The sequence below is a fragment of the Caloenas nicobarica genome, chromosome 7, assembly GCF_036013445.1.
Source record: "Caloenas nicobarica isolate bCalNic1 chromosome 7, bCalNic1.hap1, whole genome shotgun sequence".
In the NCBI taxonomy this organism is placed as follows: Eukaryota; Metazoa; Chordata; class Aves; order Columbiformes; family Columbidae; genus Caloenas; species Caloenas nicobarica.
Window position 1 is genome coordinate 29,660,579 of NC_088251.1, and position 23,316 is coordinate 29,683,894.

Sequence of the window (23,316 nt, forward strand, 5' to 3'; positions counted from 1 at the left end):
GATACAGAAGCCTTCAGTGTGCCTGCGGTAGCCTCCTTGACTGAACCCCACAGAGAACTTGAATGGAAGAACAGCAGCCTTAAATATCTTTAACAAAGTGGAACTCTTCACAGATCCAGAGAGAGGACTTCTGTTCCATAAATGCTTGGCTGTGAATGTATATGTGGTATGGTACTTGAAAGAGCTTGAAAATGATCCTCCTTGCATTGACACACTATTCATTTAGTTTGGATTTTAGTGTAGTTGACAGCTCATCCCTAGTCAATTCCAAGTAAATATCTTCAGTGTCATCTGTATTTTCTGCTTAATAGAAGTCTGGGTTCTGTTTAAGGGCACAGTCCCTGTGCTTTGCCTCATTGCTTCCTCACACCCAGGTTAAAAGTTGCAGCAGGTCCCAAATCCACCTTGGCACTTGGTTACAAGAGGATAAATTCCAGCACATAGGAAGAGGCAAGATCAAGTGGCTTGGAAGGGGAAGGCCCATTACACATTTGACGCAAGTCTGCTCTTAAAATCAGTTGTCAAGCTATGTATCAAGCATAGCCCTGAGAGCGACATCTCTTCTAAATCCTTTAATATTGCAGGTACACACCAGAAACTGAAAGAGTGTCATTTGCGTACTTATCAGGCTTCCTCCTCTCTCCTCTTTAATGGGTTCATTGAATTATTATTCTTGAAAGTAAATAACCCAAAGAATATATCAAAATAAAATCAAGCACTAAGCAGTAATTGATATAAACATGGAAAGAGAATATAAAACCTTTTCTATTCAAGTATTAAAATGCCAGTACCAAAGTAGTCTTGTCTATTTCTCTGAAAACATGGGCAAAGTTCCACATACTCATACAGCTGGGAGAACTAGAGATCTTACATAAAGACCAACTATGGATGTACGTGCTTGATGGACGCACAGAGCACTACTTTCACGTCCCAAACATGAGAATGCAATACCACTAACAGTTCAGATACCATTCTGCTATTCTGACACTTCTCTGGACTACAAGCAATTACAAAACCAGGTCTGGCAGGTACAGTTGCTAATAAGGAGTAAGGAAATAATAATAAAATGGGTTTTCCCACAAACTACTTATAATCTTTATACCTAAAGCTTCAGTTCCTAATAGAGCATGAGTCAGTCATACTGGTCGGTTCCCAACACATTTCTTTTTAATTCAACCCCGTTTGACAGAGGAGTTAAAAATCCTAATGATAACTGGATTTCCAGAAGTTTTTGATAACTGGTGGCTGGAAAGACAACAGACGTACAAACGAGTATCTTCACTAACTGAAATCCAGGCTACCGTGAATATCCCATAGCCTCACATCAGCTCACCGAGTAGGCATAACAAGTTTATCCAGATTAGTTATGCCACACTATCTCTTGGCTGCTGGGAGCATCAGATGGCATGTGGATCTGTACACTGCAATGTCTTCAGTGGGTCAAGCTTAAAGGGGTCAAAGATGCACACGCATAGGAAAATGAAATTCAGAAAGTCAAACCTTCGATTCTGCTGCTTATATAACTTACTCCAAAGTGTATTGTGCATTTCTGGTATTGTCTCTGTGTAAGCATTTGCTAACACAGACCTAATCTATAATCTATGCTACAACATATATGATCATTATAATGTCCTTCTTTTTAGGGAATTTTCTATATGGCATGTCAGGCAGAAAAGCCACCTGCCTGCAAAAGAACCACCACCACCAAAACAACAAAAAACATGCCTCAGATTAAAAACAAACTTATTTCAACCAGTGCATATTTACCTTGAACATGGAGAATAATAAGCAGATAGGCTCCAAGCAATCTCTCACAAACTCTCAGTCGAGTCATTGTTCACTTTTAATCCTTCCTGTGCAAGGCAACCAGCCCTTCTGCTTGACAAATGTTAAGCTTAGTCTGTTCGGTGAAGCCTAATACAATATTTGGTGCTTGACTGCAAAGATGCTTTTGTAACTTTTCCAACTTCGTTTCCTGAAAGATACAGTAAAACAAAGCGTTAAGAAACATCTTGCGGTTTTGAAACAAGAAAAAACCCTCAAGATTTTTCATCACATTGATCACAATGATGTGGCTGCAAAAAATAATTAAAAATGCCTGTGTTTACTAAGATTAACAACGGAAAACATTAGCCATATCTACTATTCAACTGAAGAGCAGAGTTCTTCTGAAATATACATTTTTGATAACAACACACAGGGATGTTATTACTTTCCTATCAAAAATACTAGATATGTTAACTCACTTGTCACAGCCATGTATTTTAGAATCACAGTTATCACATGTAATACTCAACAGATTAACACTTAAATCTGTTTGAAAACTATTTTCTTTACAGAAATTAAAATCTATACTTATTATTTTTCTTAAATGAAAATCAACTGTGACTTCCCATAATATTGCAGGAAAAAGCAACACTATGTTGAGCTACCAGTTGAAAAACACTTGCGGAGAAGCTTTATTGCAGTAAAAACCCAGCCTCTTGCTGGATGAAAACTAAATTAGTATTAAAATAGTTTAGTTACTTAATTTACTTACAATGTTACTTTTGTCTTCTAGAATAGTACTACATCTTCAAAAAAAAAAAAAAAAAAGCACAATCTCATTTAACATTTGAATGAAGAAATTGATTTCTCACTTAGCATCAACTACTCCAGTCCCTCTTCCTGAAGACTACATTATATAGTGTTTTCTGGAGAAAAGAAAGTTAGCTCAGCTCACAACACTAATGAACGTTTATTATTTCTCTTTCTGAACTCCAATTCGAAATCCTGATATCCTTTTGGATTCCCAAGTTTTGTGCAAATTAATCCTCCCTGAAAAATTACGCTATGCACACGCCATTTACTCCAAAAATAGAATATAATTTTCCTCATCCAGTGGATGAACAAATAGCTAACACAGCCAAATTGAATAAGAAGTTACTTTTTCAGACTGCAGTAGTTGTGGTCACGTTCTGCTTAACGAACTTTCTACAGCAATTCACAAGGGAAGCATAATTGGGCCTCAAAGGACTAAAAAGCAGCTCAAACACCTAAATAGTTAATCACAACAAAAGCGACGTTGCACAAAGACGAACAGAGGCCTGATTTTGCCTTTCCTCGGCCTCTTGTTTTGGTGGGCTTGACCCGCCTGACCCCTGTCAGCCTGGCGCTGCTCATGAATGCCCAAACTGGCGTTCGCTCAGGGATGGGCTGCAATTACTGTTGGTGGCCGCTTCCACCATCAATAACTCAATCTGTCTGTCGGTGAGACCCACGAACTTTTCATTTTAATTAGTGCTTCGGAGGCATTTAACATGGAGGCAAATTAGCGGCCGAGCCGGGAGGTGTTGGGGGGCCGGGGCAGGCCGCCCCGACCCCTGGCCTACTTTTCACACGTCTCTGACTTCTCCCTAACAAAGCGACAAAGGCCCCTGCGCCAGAGGCCTCCGCGCCAGGGGCTGCCAGGGGCCGGGCTCCTTCCCCGATTCCTGCCAGGTTACGGCGGGATGCACTCGGAACGACACGCTCTGCTGACGTCTGAAGCACTGGGAACTTCAAAATAAAGCTCCTGGAGAGGCAGAGGTAAAAGCCGTCTGGTAACGAAAATATTCACTCTCTTTAGTGCTTCCTAAGCACAAGGAACAGGACCAATTCTGACAGGGAACATCCTTCGCGCTATAAAAACATCAGGCCAGCAACGCAAGTCTGGAAGTATTATTGCTTTATTCCATGTTTCAACTGCAATGAACTTCAATCCTCAACAAAACACGTGGAAGACCAACGCTGCCAACAGCTTGTATGTAGTGAAACAAAGGATTTACAGTATTATTTTTGCACTTCATCAAGAAAAAAACCCCATGCTAATAGTTTATATTTAAAAATAATTTGTCTGTCCCTTGCAAGTTTCAGGAAGGATCACATTCTCACTCTTCCACATTTCAAGAGCAGAAGTGTTTTAAACTTTCAGAAAATTGGTGGTCTTACACCCCAGTTCAATAAGATAAGAGAGCACAGTGGCACAGGAACTTAATGTGCAACGTGTATTTACCACTGTACTACACAGCATGTTATCAAAAAATCAAGAAGAAATGGGAAAACCCCAACATTTTAATGCAACCCACTTCTAATTTTCATGGTGATTTTTGTTCAGCAACATAGAAATCTAAGGCAGTTCTCAAAAGTGTTGTCTAAGCCTATTCAAGAATATAACGATCGCTGCTCAGAACCAGTATTTTGTACATGAATTTTCCTTTCATTAATGTTTCGCTTTTCACAGATATGTGTATATATATATAAAAGTAAATATGTATAAAAATGTACAGAAAAACATGCAATAAAATGACACTGAGAACAAGTTCTGTTATAACTCCTCATAAGTCATTCTAATTTGAGAATGCTTATCAGCATTTAAAAGAATACCTCAAAAATGGAAAGTAAAACCCAGCAGGGGCGCAATTCCCATCTCTTCCCCTGAAATGCACGTATGATGCCTCAATGCTGTTACTTGAGTTACCTTGTGTTGCCGCTACTGTCAACGTCCAGTTCGCCCTGAGCCAGGAAAGCCCCACAGCAGACTTGAGGAGCCTCACTGCACCCCAGCACCCAAGTTCATGTTTCACTGCTGGGCACGGGAGCTTAAGCCACTGATGGAAAACTAGTGATTCGCAATAAAACGTCCCAATATGAACCATATGAACTGCAGCGTGGACACGTCCTGTTCTACTGCCTACACTACAAAAGGAACAAAGCTGTGTCAAATAATGACGTGGACAAGGTGAGGTAGTTTTTTTTCGGTCACCTCAGTAAAATTCAGCAGAGCTTTGCTGCCACAGCTATCAGAAGAGATTTCAGGCATTTTTTGCACATCATTCGAACTGTTCTTCCTTTTTCTCATGTAAATTTGTGAGCTAAACAAACTAAGACAATTAGTTCTCTAAGTCTATATTGCTCTTTCATAGAAACAAACTGTTTGAAAACATTTTGTTCTTAAAATCACCTGGCACTCCAATACAGCTATGTAGTTTAACAGCTGAAAAAAAAAAAAGTTTTAAATAACAGGCCAGCTGTTCTAGTGCTTCTAACAAATGCCACACCTCAAAATGATGTAGTTGTGACCTTCACGTGAGAATATCTTTCACTAAAAACAAAACAAACCACAACAAAAACCACATTTAACACAACTGAAGCAGCTGCAGTGACACCTTTTCAGAGCTGTTTCTGGATTCCCACTGAAGAAGACGACCGGCAGCCCCACTAAGGCACACTACTTAAAGTAAGCAACAGCTGGAATTTCTCCAAAACCTGCCTGATATTAACAGCGTAGAATGACACAACTAAATGACTACTTCAATTGTGTTAAGGCACCAATTAACACCTGGAATGCTACTCTGCCAGAGTGATGCTGAAGAAATTCAATCCCATAAGCCACTCGGTTGATTTCGAAGTCCTCAATATCTCTCTTTTTCCATTGTAGCCATGAAGAAACATCCAACCACAATCCGTTAAAAACTAATTTATTCATCAATCGTAACGCCCAATTTGTCTACATTGTAATTTATTATCCTTTCTAAAAATAGTTTATTGAAGAAAATGCTTTTGTTATTAAAACCGTGTGGGTTTTTTTTCTGCACTGGAACTGAGCTGTGAATTCATGGCACTATCACAGCAGTCTAGCCCTACACTCCGTATGACTCCGAATATACAAAGCTAAAGTGTGCAAGATTTGTCATATGGTCCAAAATTATTCTGAAGGCAGAGAGTTCAGTGGTAACTGTTCTTTAGATGTGGTTCTGTAATATTTTTAACAGCATGATCCCAAAACCAAATGAGCTGCACTGTCCCAAATTTCAATAAAGAATGATAGTGCTGAGTGTAACAACAAAGATGGTATTGTAAAAGGAGGACACATGAAAAAATAAATGTCAATCTCAAACTTAGCAAGAATTAGAACATAAAATCCATTTCAACAGATGTTTCAAAACATTTGCAACAGTACATACGATACCAAATAAACGTATTTGCCAAAGCAAAACTGACAGATATTAAATTTCTCCTATACATAATGAGAGCAAGAAGTGACTTAGGTAACCGTAAGCATATTACCTCAATCACATATACAGTTTTGAACACAATTTTGAGGTGGAACAGAATGCCAGAGATAAATTGGACTGTCAGTCTAAGCCAGTATGCGACAACAACTTTCTATCAGAGCTTAAAAAAGCTGTTACGGTGCCACAAAGAAAATTATTAAATTGGATGAAGAAAAGAAGGATTGTAAGAACAGTCAAGAATTCACTACGGGGCAGATGACAAGTAGCTGCAAGAACAGAGATTACCAGTGTAGTACAAATGACATTCTAGTACCTTGATTCTTGCATCAACTTGATTCAAGAATACTTACCCTTTTCATTAATGAACTAAGCACATAAAATAAAACTTTGATAAACCTTGCTGACAAACAAGAATTGACAATTCAGCTGAGTGTTGTTTTTACGCGGGAAGATTTGGATCACATGAAAAACCAAACAAAGTAAGATAAATGGAATGAAATACAACAGGATAAAATTGGGAAAGTTATTTTGCTTATTGGGAACTCTGAAGTATTTGTGCTTCACATAGACCAGGAGTTCATGCACAGGATATAGCTGCATCCAAGGACTCCAGTACACTAACCAAAAACAGAACATCAGACATATCCATGGGATGTTGCTGGGAGAAAAAGACAAACAACTCTAGGATTTCCTAGGGAAATTTCCCAGGGGAAATGGTAAAACATGAACAGCACAGAGATACGATTGATAAATTCGACATATGCCTGAAAGGATTGATAATACTGTCTGGAGAACAGGAAAGCCCTATGAATGGAGACAGAAAAGAAAAAGATTAATACAGTGAAAGTTGGCAGGGTAATGATTCCTTTTTGAAAATGTAACACAGGAATAAACACAAGGAAAGGAGCACAGCTATTCAACCTAAAGAAAATTACTGGTTCAACAACAACTAGGTATAGATTAGCCATTAAAATTTATTTAGATCAGAAATTAGAAGACAATTCCTAACCACCAGTTAGAAACTGTTAGGGCAGATTTTCAAAATAAATAGAGTCCAAAAACTTAGTCAGTCTTCAGTTTACAAAGGCAACTACCTCGTTTAGCTGCAGGTGACAGGACAGGAACAGACTCTGATCCAGGAGAGCCCTGACAACTCCATTTTGTTATTCATAATACAAACTATAGTTAACTTCAGCTTATTCAAAATCAAATAGTCAAATTTCACCAATTTCATAACAAGAAAAAGGTTTAAATACAAGTTTCAGATTCTCTAGGGTGTAATTCTTACAAATATTTCCACAAGCCTGCTTTTAAAACATGTTTCTATTATTTTATTCCAAGGTATGCCCACACAAATTGTAGAAAATTGTCATACTGCAACAGCCAAGCTAGCTATGCTTAAGTGTTATCAAATAAGTTAAGTCGAAAATGCAGGTAAATCCACCACTAAAATCTATGAAGAAATCATACAGATGATGGAGAAGACTGCTGGCTATTGCAAGCTTAGCTGGCTGCACAGCCATCAATAAAAACTATTTCAAATAAGGCCCTATTTGTTTAGGCACTAATCTGTGCAAACCCACAAAATTATTTCCAAGAAACTGCAGATTGTATTAGAATTCTTTAAAACTACTAGTGACTGCATATATTTAAAATCCGAAAGATTGTGTAAATTATTCTAGTGCTCTTTCTCCTTCTACAAACGGTTACAAAATCTGAAATGCTAAATGAAGTACGTGTGTGTGTGTATGCACGTTATACACTTCTCCAAAGACTGAAATGAAAAAAATATATCTCAGTTCTATTTGTAGGACATTTCTAACCACATATTTATAATGCACATACTGCAACAGTGGGTTTGTTCATTCACAAAACACGAGCCCCTAACAACTGCTTTCTGCAGCAAGAGAGCTCAGTCTTAAAATGATTTCTTATTTTTGAGCAGCTGGAAGAAAAGTCACCAACATCCACTTTGGATACTGTAACAAAAATCTTGAGATGAAGATTTCATACTGCTTGCAAATACCAAATCTGTGTACATTATGGCAGAATTTAGAAGCCCAACTACTAAATTACGATATAGCTGTCTGTTTCATAAACAAAGTTATTAACCATGAAGAAATTAAAGCCTAGCTGCATTTTATCATGCCCAGCACAATTAGGTAATTGGGGATGCCACTCACTGGACTCCTGAATGCCAATCTTACTGTTACTCTGGTTTCCAATTAACTGCTAAAAATTTTCTGCCATTAAACTAACAGTAATGAACTTCAGTAAAATTGTATTCCCAGTGTCATCAGGTATTCAGACGTATCCCCGGTTAGTTACAAACATGACACATTTCTCTCACTTAAGCACATCGAAACGTTGTTTCACTATGGAATTTTTATTCATCTTCACCTATTTCCCCTCTTTCAGCTCCATCATTTTGGTGATTAGCTGGCTGAGATCTTCTGCCCTTAAGACAATTGGCAAGCAGACAGCCATGTTCCTTCTACTATAAATGACATCAACTTCTGTTATTCTAACTAGAAACTATCATTCTCAAATGTTTTTATTATCTATTTATCATTTTTGCTAGTTCCTTACTGTCATACCAGTCAATGTAAATGAGGAGAAATGTCTCCACATGTAATACATTCCATCTCTAAACCTAACAAATCCAAACTGGGAAGGTAACTTTAACCTTTTAAAATTCATTCACAAAAAAAAAAAAACACAACCAAAACCAACAAACAACCCAAACCACCATTACATAAAGAGTGCCTTTGGTTCAGTAAACATAAGCAGCAAAAGTCACTAAATTGTTACAAATTTCACATCACTATTGAAAATAATATGGTCGTAGTATACTGCCCACAAGACCTATCACATATTTGGGTCTGAATTACAATTTTACACATACAATATACCTAGGCTGAGGAAGGGAAAAAGCTGGGCCTCAATCTTGAATATTTGGACACTTTTTTTTAAAGTGAACAATGGACCCTAAAATCAAAGCCAGTGCATTTAAAAGTATAAATGCTTTCCTAGGAAGGGTTTCTAAAGTGCAACATCCTTTTCAGCACTATAAAGAAGACTAATTAATATTTTCACACCCTTACAGTAAGTTTTTTTGTAATTTAAGGACAATTGTTCATTAATCTATGTCAAAAAAATCCCCAGAACAAATAATTGACAGGGTAAGCTTTTATTATACTTAGATCCCATGGTCTTAGCTTGTTTCTGCTACACCTACAACCTTGGCCCAATCTAGAAAACGAAATTCGCAACTACTTTTTGTCTCCTAAACCAAGGTGATTATGCAAATTCTAGAACACATGAAGACTTCTCCAGAAACTGGGTTTTTGTTTGGTGGTTACAGAGCATATTTTTCATTTCATGGTGCCCAAGTAAAACAGCTTGTCTTCTTTTGGATACTTAATAACGGCACAAAAAAACTATACCACAGCTATACAAAACCAAAACAGCTATACGAAACCACGCTTGTCCCCTGGTGTCACTGACATTGGTTTCTCCTACAAGAGGAGGAGCAAGGAACAGAAAACCAAGAGCCCTCCCTGTCCTCAGGCCAGCCCGCAGCTCCAGCTTCCAGCGCACCTTCCCACCCCAACACTTTGCCCACATGAGGGGAGCTTAAGCTAATTGCCGAGGGGCACGTTGCTAAAATCCGCATCTCTTAAGCCAGAAGAGCGCTTAGAAAAAGCGGTTGCTATTTGAAAAACGCATCACTTGAATTTAAATTTTGGTACAAAGAAGAAAACAGCAGCAACAAAGCTGAGACAATTCGATGGGGGGGGGGGGGGGGGGGAGGGGGCGTTTTATTTAGGCTGCAAGTTCTTCTCTGCCGGTGTCCCTGCCGTCCCCCCCAGCTGTGGCAGTGCCGGCAGTGGGGTTCCCGTGGCTGGCCCGCCGCCAGCCCCCCAGCCGCGCTGCCCCCCCGGCCCGCCGGGCCGCTCGCCTGCCGAGCCGAGCCGAGCAGACTCTCTGGCTCCACTGCCATTGTCTGCGCCGCCGCCTTGCTCCTTATCCACGGCCTGGATTAGCATAAGAATACCGCCTGCCCCCTCTGCGAGCCAGCTCCCCTCTACAAGACCTCTACCCCTTAAGAACAAACACTGGCTTGGGTTTCTTTTTTTTTCCAGGTTTTCTCTTTAAGTCCTGTTTTCAAGACTTGTAAGAAACAACAAAATAAATAAAACGCTAAACGAGCAAAGCTGACAAGGCTCAGAAATACTGCTTGCATAGATTAGTAACTACCAAGGTCAAATGAGTCAATTTGGTAATGCTATTCACAGAGGCCTCACTCTTCATACTCATGTCGTGGATATGATTTTAGTTATTACAGGATACACTTTGCAAACAGAGCAGAGAATAAACAAACTCTAGGAAAGAGGAACAGAAAGGAAACTGTAAACCCCCTTCCTTTTTTTTTTTTTTTTAATTTACCCCCAGAATACGGAGTTTTAAATTAGTAGGGACAAACAGCATTACTTACCAACACAACCGTCTGCCAAAAACACAAACACACTCCCTGCTAGTAGCAATGCCTTAAATGCGGGAATCGTTGCTGCCTACTTAACTGCAAACCCTTTCCCTCTGGTAACTGACCAGGACACTATGGTGCCCCTTGTAAGGCAAGTGACATGACCTAGTATTAAAAAAGGCCAAAAGAAAACCATTTCACAAGAAGCAAACTGTTTGCCTTCAAAAGGCTTAAAAGTGTCAACATGGACATTTTTTTGTTCTGCTACCCATAAGATAACTGCTGTCCACATTAATTCATACATAATTTTGTGAGCAAGATAAAAACACACTTGCAAGTGGTACTTCATAAGCAAGCCACTTAATTCTTAAATCATCAAATTCAGCAACAGGCAAGAGAAAAGCTTTCTTGAACTGTATTTGCTCAATAGATACAAACAGCAGAGACAAGACCTGCACGTTCAACATCATCACGATTCGCTAATGCAAAGTGCTGCTTGGCAAGGTAAACCTTAATCCTCATTTTCCTCACCTGCTTGCCATTCCCATAGATGCACTGTACTCTGCTGATAAGAGAAACTTGTGTCTAGCTCTTCTCACAAACCACTGTAAACAACGCACATATCTTCTCAATGGGGCAGTCTCCATCAGCCTTCCAAAGAGGCCTTTTAAGAGGTGGATAGGGCAAATAAACCTGTAGATGCTGCTCTTTTACACTCCTCTAAAACACAAATGTGGCAGGGGGAAATTATTCTTTTAAGTGTTCTTACTACAGAAACAAAATTTTAGATACGTCCTTTGCAAATTAAATTTAACTGTTAAGTTTATTCTTCATGTTAGTTATATTGCCCTTCTAATTTTAAATTGCTGAAACACGCCCTTTCGACCTCTCTTATAATTCTTTTGAATTATATCAATAGTCAGCTAACAGCTCTTCTGTCATCTATGAGCCTCCACACTCACCCGAGAAACTCATGTTGGGGTATTTTTACAATGTTACGAGCTCCATACACAAACCACGAGGAGGTTACCACCTCCACAGCAAGGGCAAGGGAAGTGAGCAAGTATTGTCGGTGGCAAGTCTAGCATAGCCTGAACCAGAATCAGCGGCAGTTTAAATTAATATGCCAGGCTCTGAACAGCGGTGGCTGATGAGCTGCCGCTTGCTTGATACTGCCAAGGAGGCGCTGACCTCCAGCAAAAGAGCGAGGTGGGCAGCTGGGGGTTGTAACCTCACCAGCCCTCTCACTAGTTACCTCCAGAGCTTGCACAGAGAATCACGACAAGTACAAAGCTCCAATAGGCCCAAGCTGGGGGGGGGGGGAAGCACAAACAAACAAAAAAACACAAACACCACACAAATCCACCTGAGAGCGAATATCTTATAATTGCAACATTCATGTTCTTACATAGAACCTGCAAAGTATTCAGTTATTCTCAGTATCATAATGTGATAAACAGTTGCGTATAAAGCATGACATGCTCATGCTCAGAGTTATTTCACAAGTACTGGAGATATTAAATTAGATGTCTATATTAAGAAAGTGCAAATAATCTAAAAATGAATTATATGCTGCATTCAGTTTCTACTTTCATCTGCAATACTTAAGTTTTAATTGTGAAGTATGTAAGAAAGTAGTATTGTTCCAAGAAAAATTTCCAGGACTCTGGATGTACGTGTCTGAGCCTATCTCGCCCCGTTAGTATTCTGCAACTTTTGCTGAGATAATACAAACCAAAGTTAAACTCTAAATGCATGGTAGATCCGCTTGGTTAAATAACTACAGAAACAACATGGCATGCACATGCACACAAACTACTCCTCTTAAGTTTAAACAATATATTTTCACCAAATATAGCTTCAAAGAGATTTCTAAATCCAAACACAGTAATCTTCCAATAAGTAGACAGACTTCAAAGGTAATGTTTATACTTCAACAGTTATAGTGGCCTATTTCCCTGCACTGAAGTGCTAAAGCAATACTACTATTTTTTTTCACACAAAATTTAAAAACAAACATACACACAAGAAGCATGACTAGTAGAAAGCTCAATGAAATTAAAATATCTACATTTAGAGTTTAGTAGTTTTATTAGCAGTATCTGTCTCACATTAGTATTCAAGCAATTACGCCTCTTCTTAGTGCAAAGAGGTTATTTTAAACACTAAGAAATAAAGTTTTTCAACAACTATTGCACAATAGAGCTAAGTAAAGTAGCAGTTTGCTTGGTTTTGTTTTGGTTCTAGATTAAATGAAACTTCACATTGCACTAATACTTTTTTTTCCCCTCCATTCAAATCTTTGCTTTTCTCTCCATATTGTAAGAAAGCAACTGGACTAAGACCTAAGGGAACTAAGAAGTTACAGAGATTATACCATATATTCCTTCTCCTATCAATTTCACTTGCTTACCTACTTTTTCTCTTTGACCCTTGTGGTGTGTGACTTAAACTGTCAGAACTCATTACTACAGGAATGATTTGGAGACTATTTTTATTGCAAACATTTCCCCCATTCCCCTATCACCTTTAAACTTCATGGCATTTCCTCTGATGTCTCAACAGTTCCTTAAGCTAAAAATCTTAAAAAGTAAATCCATCTGCCTCCTGAGTCACCTCTTCATTCACTTTGGCAATTCAGTTATTCCCCAATTATTCAAGATCACATTCTTATAACCATCTCATTCTGCCTTTTCTTACATTACCTGTCAGGCCCGTTACTGCATCTAAAAGTCATTTATTCCTTCCACATCTCCGCTATTAAAACCTTATTTCTTTTGTGATTCTTTAGCCTACACTATCACCTCCAATAGGACAGAATTAAGGCTGACTCAAATCTGTGAAGCAAAAATTAAAGGAAAACCACAGATTCTGTAACAGGTGGAAATTTTTGTTGTGAGTAGAAGAAAATAAATAATTATTTTTGGCAGGAGGAAAAGGGGACATAAAAGGTATTGTTATTGAACCTTCTCTGTCAAATGCTGTACAGTATCTTGTAATGATCAATCCTCTGTCACTTCCTGAGTATTTTTTTCCACTCCCCTTTTTTCACATATTTGAGTTAAGAACTGTACTGAAACAAAACAAGCAGATGAAATATTGTAGTATAAGTAACAGCTCTACTAAAGAGTCAGATCAGTTCATTGCTCCTATACCCTGACCTTAAGAGCAGTCAAAAGGAAATGTTTAGAGCAAGAATATAAAACCCAGAGAACAACTAGGATGCCCCTTCTCCACATTTCCCACTACATTAATTTCTTCTGCTGCAAAATTTATTCATATCACCAATCCCCACAAAGGGATCTACTCGCCATAAAAGTATCCATCTACCCCTTAAATTGATTTGAAATGTTGGTCTCCACAATAGGTTGCAATAACTGAATATCACTGTGTAGCTCTGCCCTATGCTAAAAAAAACCCTTGCAGACCTGGAAATGAATGCCTTAACACTGGGAATGCTTTCAAGAACTTTGTTGATAAGCTACCAATTGGCTCTCACAAGGCACATGAACACGCTTTATCCAAATTCCAGTTTTACAAGAAAACTGTAAAACTTCTTTCATGATCCTTAGAAGCATTTTGCTACTCACATCGCCAAGAACATTGTTAGACACACGGTAAGCTATTTTTGTTTATCTGCTCTAACTTAAGCACAGTTTTGATATTCTTGATAATCGGGCACAGAAAAGTGGTATAGCAGACTGTAGAGAATATACTTCTCCTGGATCGCAAATCTATACATACATGACATGCTCAGTGGTAACTGCTCCCCTTGTAGTCACAGCAGCTCAGATCTCAAGCATTTCTACATAAGCACACATGATTATTAAAAAAAAAAAAACCACCACAACACCAAACACACCAAAAAACCAAACAACTTTTCAGTCGTGAATTTCTTCCTCTTCCTTCAGTTACAACATGAGTTACATAATTAGTTTTTTCTTTTTGCGGGGGTGAATGGTCGAAGGAAATATGTGTTTGCCACAGAAATGAATGTTTTAGTTTTCTGAGGAATTGATTTCAGCTTATCAATTTACCAGCTGTAAAATTTGCAGATGCATTAACACATTTAAAAGGAACGTTTACAAGGCCAAGGAATTAGGAGACTTACTTGCTTTCAAGTATGCAGTACACTTCATACTGGATTTTGAATTCCTACTAAACCCAATCGACAAAAAACAGCAAGAGTAGCCACTCCCACTGGTTCAAGAGTTCCAAAAGATCTTTTCAGATGCTTTTTTAATTTTTCTTCCCAGTCACAGGAACGGTGACAGTATGCTTTCTTTTCATTGGACTGTATGTCCACCTAAGGACTGATCTGCTGCTCAGGCTCTGGCAGAGTAATCAGTGGGGGAGAGGGAAAGGTTCCTTCTCCTGATGTATGGAGACAGGAACAGCAATAGAACTGCTGATGCTTATTTTAGAAGACTGATAAAGAAATTCCCATCCACTCCCCGGCTCCTGAGTAAAAAAAAAAAGTCTTGCTAATTCAAAGATTGGGGATATCACCAAACAACAGATTTACTGAGGGAAAAAAACTTTAGTAGATTACAAGTGTATATTTTCAAACTCTATGATAATTTAAAGCGCACAGAACTTCAGGACACCTGTATAAACATTCCTCTTCTCATACACTGCCATCTCACAGACTTCAGGGAGCCTCCTCTGTACTGGCAGACCCCTAATCACTGTCACTCCATTGCAAGCCTAGGACCAATCTTTTTCTGTAGAAAATTTTCATATGCTTTACCTGACAATTGAAACAAATCATTGTTTTTCAAAAAACCAGCAACTTGAAGCAACATGTTTGAGTGAGAACAGGTATTTTTAGACCCTAGAAGAACAACAACAAAATCTGTTTGAAGCACAGTCAAGTGTAGCAATTTGGGGACACTTCTGCACATCTTCACTATGGAAATTCTCCTAATGGATGGGACTACTGACTCCTTTAGCATTACCCTAACAGATTCACATTTTCCGTCACTAACTGCAAACCGTCATCAACTGCAAACATTTAAAGCCTGAGTGCAAGATGCCCTGTCTATATCTAAACATGGAATAATCAGTGCACAGAAACTTCCTCATTACTTTAAGCAAGCCACAGCTTCTAGGAAACTCAAGTTAAAAATTTAGGAACATGAGGCTGCTGTTTTCTTCAAAAGTTTGTATACAACAAACACAAATGCAGGCATATGCATACTATTTTCCCATGCAACTTATTATGCATTTGATCATCCACATGATTATACTTTTTTAATACATATTAAACACCATTCCAGACAAGTTTTCACCAAGAGGCAAGAACTCGGAGGACTATGTAAACCAAGTACTTAGTCCTAAGTATCTTGTCTTTCTGATTTGTGCATTCACAGAGTTGCAGCAGATAGGGATGCCCATGTCCTTACCTTTACGCATGTACTGCAAGTGCCCATAACTAGGTTCATGAGAACGGATGGGTCACACTCCGGTTCTAGCAGGTCTCTGTTTACTGAAGATGACACAATCTCTTACCGCTTTCCAGATACAGGTTTGCCATCATGTTTCTAAAACTTCACAGTAATGTCTACTTCTCTATTTCTTATCAATGGTGATGTTTTAATATTTTACAACTATGTGCCTTACTACTTTAACAAAATAAAGACCTGTCTACTGAGACAACACCACAATCCCTGTTCTGGTGGAGATAGCAGCAAGGGTCCCCTTTCCTCCCCCAAAGCAAATATTTGACCACAGCTCATCCTACCTAAACAGTTACATTTTCCTTACCCTAAATTCATACTGATTTACTACTAAAGTAACTTTTGCATTCATCATCCTTGCTTCATCAGTTATTCTAGAGTTGTATACTTCCTTTATTTTTTGTCAAGCTATATTGTCTTTCCTTTTTTTCCTGTAAGCTTGCTCTTCAGATTATCAGTAAATACAACTAAAGTACTACTACTTCTTGGCATACTGCCACCTCACCTGTCTTTCCCCCCTCCCCCACAAACCATTCCATTTTGAAACCAGATTATTGTTGTTCTATTTTCTTACTGATTTTCTAAGCAACTTGTACTTATTTCTAACTATAACTAGCAAACTTACTAGCATTCTAAGACTTTATGTTGTACATACGCTTTAAGACTTTGTGCACTTGCACACAGTAGCTGAACCATTGGTTTACATCTGTTTTCCCCATACATATAAAGCACCCTATCCTAGTATTCAGATTACATTATCAGAAATAACTAAAACCATTATTATCACGTGAAGTCAGTTCCCAACAAAGCACATGGAAGGAAAAAAAAACACCTGTGGGTTGGGTTTTTTTTAATTAACCTGCACCGTCAAGAAGTTATCTTCCATTCTATAGTATTAACAGCTCTCCACTAACCAATTCATGAATTTTTACTTCCTAATTATTCAGAATATTTTTCAGCATAGGTATTTTTAAAAAATCAAAGTTTCAGAACAGAATATTTACATTTTAAAATATTCAAACTATTACTCAAGATCCTGAAATTCCTGTACTGTGTTGTAAAGGCAAAACATACATATTTTAACACATGAAAAAAGTATGCCTTCTTTACCTAGACTTGGCAATGGTACACGTTTAATTTTTTTTAAAGAATATAACGTACCTGGATTAGAAATAAGAAAACTAGCAAGTTTCTATCATGCTGGTTTTTATTAAGTTTAAGGATATTATACAAGGACCTTTATCTAGATCAATCTTAGATTCTGGTAGGTTAATAAGTAGCTGTTTATTTTAAAATACATGTTAACTGGACTCCTAGATTTATTTCCATGCAATTCCATATCAACTACAACACTTGAGAAACATCTCACCTAACATTTCATGAAACTTATCATAACATCAAAACCTTGGTACCTCTGGAGGACTTTTAAACCTATCTCAGAGGAACCTAGTCCATAACTGGCTTCTTTGGACTGCTTCAAAATAGTATCATCAGAAAGAAATGTTCATCTGCTTGGTTTTGCCTCAAGGAAAAAAAAAAAAAAGTAAAAGCAATTATTGAAAACAAAGACAATCTCTGTATTAATGTTGAGTTGATAACCACATTTTACTTTTCTTAATCTGAACATTACGCAAGCAAATAAACCAAAAAGAAAATCTGGTATGTTTCTAATTACATATCCATGTTAAAATAATCTGATTGTAAGATACACTTCTATCAATATAAACATCTTCAGACTGTACTGTGAATGCAGATGTGTGTACTTTTATCACTGTAAGTTCTTCAATTAGTTCTTTATCCTACCCCATAAAATTCCCATCCTCAGATATGGAAATAAGACAGAAAATTTATCCTCCTCTTACTACATAGGAACTTGCCTGGATTTCTTTCAGATCTGTTACCCACTACACTTTCAACATGAGCTTCTGAGCCAAACAGAGCCAATATAAGAACTGTGAAATGAAGGGATTCTTGGACAGTTTAACTCAACCTTCCTGAACCTGACACAGCCTCAGCTTAGCAATAGGGAAGGCTCTTGTTTTATGCTGAGATTGAGATAGTCACATTACTGGAACAACCTGGGCTAAGGCAGGCCAAATGGAAGTGAGGAAAACACTGTTAGATGGATACTGGCCAAAGGACCAGCAGAATGTGTGACAACATCCCATAGAACAGAGCAGCTCCAGAGGGTAATCACTGGCACGTCCTGGTTTCACCAACTAATTGACAAGACAACACGGAATCCTGGTTACTCCACTCCTGGAAAATGCTTTGAGCACACAGATCTGCATTTCCCATTTGTGGTTTGAGCCTGAATTGGCTCAGCCTGTTTGTTATGGAATTAACTCCTAGCAAATAGTTTGCCACCAAGGAAATTTGGTGGCAGCTAACTCAACCTTACAGAACAACTGCTTCCTAAATGAAGGGAGCATGTTTTATGCAGTCGTGATGATTAATAAGAAAACCACTGCAGGTAGACTATTTCACGACTGGCAGATTTCACTCTGAAACACTATGCACGTGTTCCTGGCTACTGAACAAACAAGCTCCATTCACGTAAGAAAAGATGGTTCTATCACCACTGGTCTGGGAGGAGACAAAGATGACATCTCTATGGACACTGAAAGCTGAAAAGTAGGAAGTTATTCCTAAACTGTCAACTAAAGTTACTGGTTCAGTAACTGCGCATTGGAGGTCTTTAATCTCCTAGTTGATGCCTTGCTGCAGGCAAGTCAAACTAAGGGAGTATTTTACATTTTAATGTAAATGGGAAAGTCATCCCAGACCAGTTTTCAATACCCCAAAGAAAACAAAGTAATAATACAATCAAAATCTTTAATATTAATTAAGGAGACAACATGATACAGGAGACCAGTTGCAGAAGGCAATTACGCATACAGAGCCCTACTGATTGGGTGTAATAACACGACACCATATTTCTCCAGTTACATCGCGTTAGAAATGCCAAAGACTTGCACAAATTCAAAGTTGCAATTAAAAGACAGACAACCTACTAAGTAAGATGCAAGAAAATTTTACACCGTCTCAAAAAATAAGAGCGGAACTAGCATAAGTACAATGAAGGGCTGTATTACAGAGATATTCCATTTAAAGAAAGATTAAAATAAACCACCTTGAGAACTGTCAGAGAGATGTAGTATGATTCTCTTCATTGAACCTTAACATAGAGGAGATAACCAGAGAGATTTAACCACAATTTCTCCTGTACACCAACTAGGAACTAAGAAATAAATTATCAGGCAGCAGTTTTAGATGCAAACAAAATGCACTTTCTGTATATGACAAACATTTGAAGCTAAAGCACTCACTTTCACAGAGTTTTGTGGGTATCAAAAGTCATAAATAGGCTAAAAAGCTACACCTGAAAGCAGGTCAGGCTATGAAATACAATTCCACCCAGCTCTCACTCAGGAAGTACATAAAATGTCTGATCAACACCTGGGACAATGTACTCTGCCCACATCTGCTATTTATAGCTTTTCCCTCTTTGGGCCTTGGTAACCTTATTTTTTGTCTTTGTCACCTTGCTGTTGAAATTCAAGTAAAGGTATAAAACCAGGAGATAGAACATACACAGGAACAGAAATGACTAACAAAAGGACTTGTTTTTATTCGGTTCTGGTAAGTTCCCTTCTTGCCTTTTGTGTGCTTGTTGATTTACAAGCCCATAATCCTTAGTAAAAACAGGACAGGCTGCGTCAAGATAGGGATATTTTGTGGTAGAGTGGTGTTGCCATTTAATATTTTGCTGGATCAGCTATTTACATGCAGGGAAAGCATAAAACCACCTCCCTCCACTGTTGCTGATCCTATCACTATTTAAAAAGACAGTGGACAAGAGGGGAAAAAAGGTAACTTGTGAAGGTGGTTTGGCAGGGGGGTGTGAGGGATGGATTTGTTTTGTTTTTCCCTTTTTAAAATAATATTTCGTCCTGAGTTTTCAACCCAACTGTATATGTTTATGCCCTGCCGCTTAACACCAGAAAGCTTCTGCCCAGCCATATCAGCAAAATAAAGCCCTTTTCTCTTTCTCTCTGTGTAACAGAAGGCCATCCACCCATTTTTCAGTTCATTTCACTTCAGCATAGCATCTGAAAGACACTTAGAGGGAAACACAGATGATATCTCGAAGACATACTAATCAGCATTTACTGGTACTCTTTATTCAGAGACCTCATCTATACATGGCATCTCCTCTAAGCATTAGCCTCTCCTCAAATCTCTTCTATGAAAGGAGTGAGATTTTTCATTAATAAAGTTTACAGCACTACTTCTCCTAATACTGCATCAGCTCTAAATGCTTTGGGAGTGGGATCATTGAGAACAGAGGGCAGAGTGATGAAAGGACTGTTTTATGATGACCTGTTCTCTACCCTCTACTACTGCCATATCCTGTAAACCCCTGAATTTTACCCAAACAGAGATCATCCTTTCACTTTAGCACATGAATCACTCTTCTAAATGGCTGATGTGGTTCTAGTGTCCACTGCAGACCATTTAGGTTAATGATGCTATTTAGTGGTACAAATAGCTCTTAAAAGTACACAGTCTTCTATTAGTATGCACATGTTCCACAAACAATCTCAACTTTGAGATTTGCTTCTAATTACAAGCCTGATAATAGAAACTGTTCTTTCTGGTAGACAGAGTGATCTTTGAAGACAGTGCCTCATCTGCAGTCTTCTATTGATAATTTGAGAACTGTTATTTATTATTCAACTGTGTCTCTTATTGGAGGAAAATTATCTGCTCCCCTCTTCAGGGAGAAAAACAGAGGAAATTGGTTCTTGATTTTGTGTCAGTGCCAAGTCCATAATTTTCAGCACTGATTCCAAGTCCTTTACTTTTCAATACTACACAAGTATGTGAAACCTATGCTAGCTGCTGGTTTGTTTGCAAGGTGCATAAGACAACTGGCCTTTGAATTATCCAACATATTTTTAGGAAGATATGACTGAATGAGAAGAAATAGTACATGCCTGTCTTCTTGTCAGGCATAAAATAACTTGAGTAAAATAGGAAGGTGAAAGAAGCTAACATACATCCCTAAGACATGCATTCAGCATGTAGATCAGATTATGATCTTCCTCATCTGAAGTGCTGTAGATTGACTACAAATTTTGCACTTGTCAACACGATTTCCAGCTTTATACTTTTGTGAATTTGCTTATGGTGTGCAGAAAGTTACATGTTTTGAGCAATAAATCAGCTAAAGATAAAATGTGGGTTAGCTAGATTCAATGCTGATCTTTTCCTAGGCACTTTTTGTCTACAACTTGGTCTCCAAAAGGGGATACATGCTTTTCTCTGTCAGTCAAATGTGCCTTAAGATTCCTCGGCTGATCTCCGTAAGTGAAAAAGGCACAGTCCTGCTGCAAGAAAAATTTGTTTGAAAAGGGATCCAACATCTGTTTCTAACAGTGGCCAAAATCTGCAAGATAAAATAATCACACAGAATCACAGAATGTTAGGGATTAGAAGGGACCTCAAAAGATCATCTAAAAAGCTTACTTTGAGAACAAGCAGATGATGACTGGTAAAACCTGTTAGCCTAAGTCTCTGAAGCTGTCCCACCTGTTATAGAGACCCCATTTCTACCCAAATGGGAAAAAGTGAGAAGGGCCAACAGCATCACAGCTTAAAAACAACTGTATTGTGGGCTCTGCTTCAGCTCCAGTTAAGCAAAATGAGAAACGTGAGAAACTAGATGTAGGAGGGCAGGTGCTTTTTTTAAAACATTTAATTTTGCAGAAGAGAATTCTGAAATATGTGATAAGTATGACATTTCAGAATTATTCTACTTAGTCTCTTAGTTACATAAAGGAAAAAAGCTTCAGACACCACAAAGCATCAAACTATGAACCAAACACACCCATCACTCATAATCAATCACAAGAATGCCTTTAAGTAAGAAGCAGTAGAATTTAATTTGAAAACAAACAAACAAAACCCAGAAAACATAATGTTTTATTAAGAGCAGTAATAATACAACACAGTGTAATAACATTTTGTACCAGTCTAACACTGTGCCAGAGGACAAGATGCCCAACAAGCACATCACTTAGTTGTGTACCAGTCCTTTATTTCAACTAAAGCATTAGTAATAACCATGATCAGACAGATTGTACCAAACACAATTTGTATGCTATAGTAATTTTTTTGTCAATGTATATTTCTACAATAGATGTCTCTGTAGTTTCGCTGTCTTGTCTTTCTTCATAACTGAAACATGGACAGAGAGTAGATAAAACAGCTGTTTCAGTAGGGTATTAAAGACTGTCACTAGCACAAAAAAGAAGGCTCAGAAATGTTTGTAAGAAAATATGGTAGCTGCCTATCATATGCTTTTTATCATTGAAATACTTGAAATAAAATTTTGCATGCATTAGCCTTACCTCAGAATTAGAAAACTGAATGAAACTGTATTGTACTTCAAGTTTCCTCCAGACTGTTTTCATCTGTACTTCCACTTCATTAGTTCAAAGGTGGTATTATGGAAATGCATATTTCTATTAATCTGTAAAACAGGAGGAAAATTTGTCTTAAGAGATACCCAAAGAAATTGTATTGACAGTTTATAGTACATAATGTGAACTGCACATTGTAGATACTGGTATCTGAAATTACAGAAGCCATCTGCTATTATGACCTGCTCCTAGCTAGAAAAAACTTCCTGGGCTCCTGCATTTCTAACAGTTGCATGGCTGCAGTACATTTATAAAATAATGATGCTAAAAAGCATTTAAAATTATTTTTTATATCATTAAATAATTCAAATGCATCATAGACAGCTAAGTTGGGCTTATCAGCTTTACTACATAGATTCCATTTTGAGCGTGTGCCACCTATTGTGTACTCTTCCTATTTTGTCACAGTATCACAATTTTTGAATGTTTCCATCATCCAAAGCTTTCAAAAAGATCATACAAGAATGTTATCATTTGGAAGTCCCAGTCTTATGACTGCAAACATAACCCTGAAAGTAACACAAAGGCTTAAAGACCAGTAATCCAGCTATACTGTTAAAAAGCATACAAGCAATCTTACAGTGTAGAGATAATGCCTTATTTTTGAACACCAAAGCCAACAGTACTGGGTATATGGATAGACAAACTATGTGCCTGCAGGATTTCCAGCAGAGGAAGAGTTTCAACATCCGCTTTTCCTTTCTAAGCACCATGAAGACCTTAACCATTACAAGAAGGTCAGAATACTTCTGTCTCCATGTCCATTTAAAAGCACTGTTCCTCACACACTGAGGTTTAATAGTCATGGTAATAAATAATAAATTTGTGTAAAATGGTAACCCGAAACC

The 23,316-nt window shown here is 38.0% G+C and overlaps 1 protein-coding gene across 1 annotated transcript in view; it reads right to left on the minus strand.

Annotated features, from left to right (window-relative positions):
- BMPR1A (bone morphogenetic protein receptor type 1A) overlaps positions 1-23,316 on the minus strand; it is an 83,527-nt gene that overhangs the window by 23,555 nt on the left and 36,656 nt on the right. Inside the window, exons 2-3 of the mRNA XM_065638592.1 lie at positions 22,397-22,518; positions 1,768-1,975 (exon numbers count right to left, since the gene is read on the minus strand). Coding sequence (XP_065494664.1) covers positions 1,768-1,834 — 67 coding nt within the window. The 5' untranslated portion in view covers positions 1,835-1,975; positions 22,397-22,518. The remainder of the gene's footprint in view (positions 1-1,767; positions 1,976-22,396; positions 22,519-23,316) is intronic.